The sequence below is a fragment of the Ailuropoda melanoleuca genome, chromosome X (genome assembly GCF_002007445.2).
Source record: "Ailuropoda melanoleuca isolate Jingjing chromosome X, ASM200744v2, whole genome shotgun sequence".
Taxonomy (NCBI): domain Eukaryota; kingdom Metazoa; phylum Chordata; class Mammalia; order Carnivora; family Ursidae; genus Ailuropoda; species Ailuropoda melanoleuca.
The window spans coordinates 101105850-101107047 of NC_048238.1; the positions used below are offsets into that span (position 1 = coordinate 101105850).

At 67.4% G+C, this 1198-nt stretch overlaps 1 protein-coding gene across 1 annotated transcript in view; it reads right to left on the reverse strand.

Annotated features, from left to right (window-relative positions):
- SOX3 (SRY-box transcription factor 3) overlaps positions 1-945 on the reverse strand; it is a 2473-nt gene extending 1528 nt beyond the window's left edge. Inside the window, 2 exon segments of the mRNA XM_034649055.1 lie at positions 5-43; positions 45-945. Coding sequence (XP_034504946.1) covers positions 5-43; positions 45-707 — 702 coding nt within the window. The 5' untranslated portion in view covers positions 708-945.
- Positions 946-1198: the final 253 nt, after the last annotated feature.

A 1198-nucleotide genomic window follows, 5' to 3' on the forward strand; every position in this document is an offset into this window, starting at 1 on the left:
CGGCAGCGCCGGGGGGCAGCAGGCCTCCGGGCAGGGAGTATTTGTTCCTTCTTGAGCAGAGTCTTGGTCTTGCGGCGCGGCCGGTACTTGTAGTCCGGGTACTCTTTCATGTGTACGGCGCGCAGTCGCTTGGCCTCGTCGATGAACGGCCGCTTCTCGGCGTCGGTCAGCAGTTTCCAGTCGGCGCCCAAGCGCTTGCTGATCTCGGAGTTGTGCATCTTGGGGTTCTCCAGGGCCATCTTGCGCCGCTGCCCACGGGACCACACCATGAAGGCGTTCATGGGCCGCTTCACGCGGTCCTGGTCGCTGCCCCCGCCGCCGCCACTCGAGCCCCCGCCGTTGCCGCCGCCTGCGTTCGCACCGCCGGCTGCGTTCGCGCTGCTCTTGCCTGCGCCGCCAGGGGCTGCGGAGCCGCCTGCGCCTGCCGCTGGGGTGGGTGGCCCCACGGGGTTCTTGAGCTCGGTCTCCAGCAGGCTGTACATGGCCGGGGCGGGAAGAAGGTGCGCCAGAGTGGCGGGAGGAGAAGGCGCTCCCGGGGCTGGAGCGGCCACGGTGAAAAGGCCTGGGGACTCCGTCGGAGGGGCGCTCGGGGGCCGGTGGGCCAGCGGGTCAGGCGGGAAGGGCAGGCTTGCCAAAGTGCTCCGCGCCAAGTCGGCAGGAACCCGCAGGCTACTCGCACCTGATGCGTTCTCTCGAGCTGGCCGCATTCGCAGACTGGCCCGGCGCTCGCCGGGTCCCTTATATACCTGCTCGGATCCCCCGGGGTTGGGACTCGGTCCGCCCCTCGCCACCGGGAGGCCCCGTGATTGACAGGCTCACAGTGATGCGCCCTGGCCAATCATCACGGAGTCCCCGTTCGGCCCCACTGGAAAAAAAAGTTCGGGGAGCCCTTTCGTTCACCCCCACGCCCCTCTTGGGCCCGGTGACGTGATGAGAGTTATTCAGGAGGCGGGAGTCCCAGAAAGCCGCTCAGAGACCACCAATTAGGGTCTCAAAAAGTTTGAAAGAACGAAACTCGAGGAAGTGACGGAGGGGGGAGGGGGCGCGCGAGCAGGATTGGGGGGGAGAGGGCAGAGGGGCGCCGACGGGGTTCAGAAACCAACTTTGCAGCCCCGTTGGGACCGAGCGGTGCCTGGACCCGGGGCCACCCTGCAATGCATCCTGTTGTCTGCGCGGGGGTCCTCTGACAGCTTCTGCT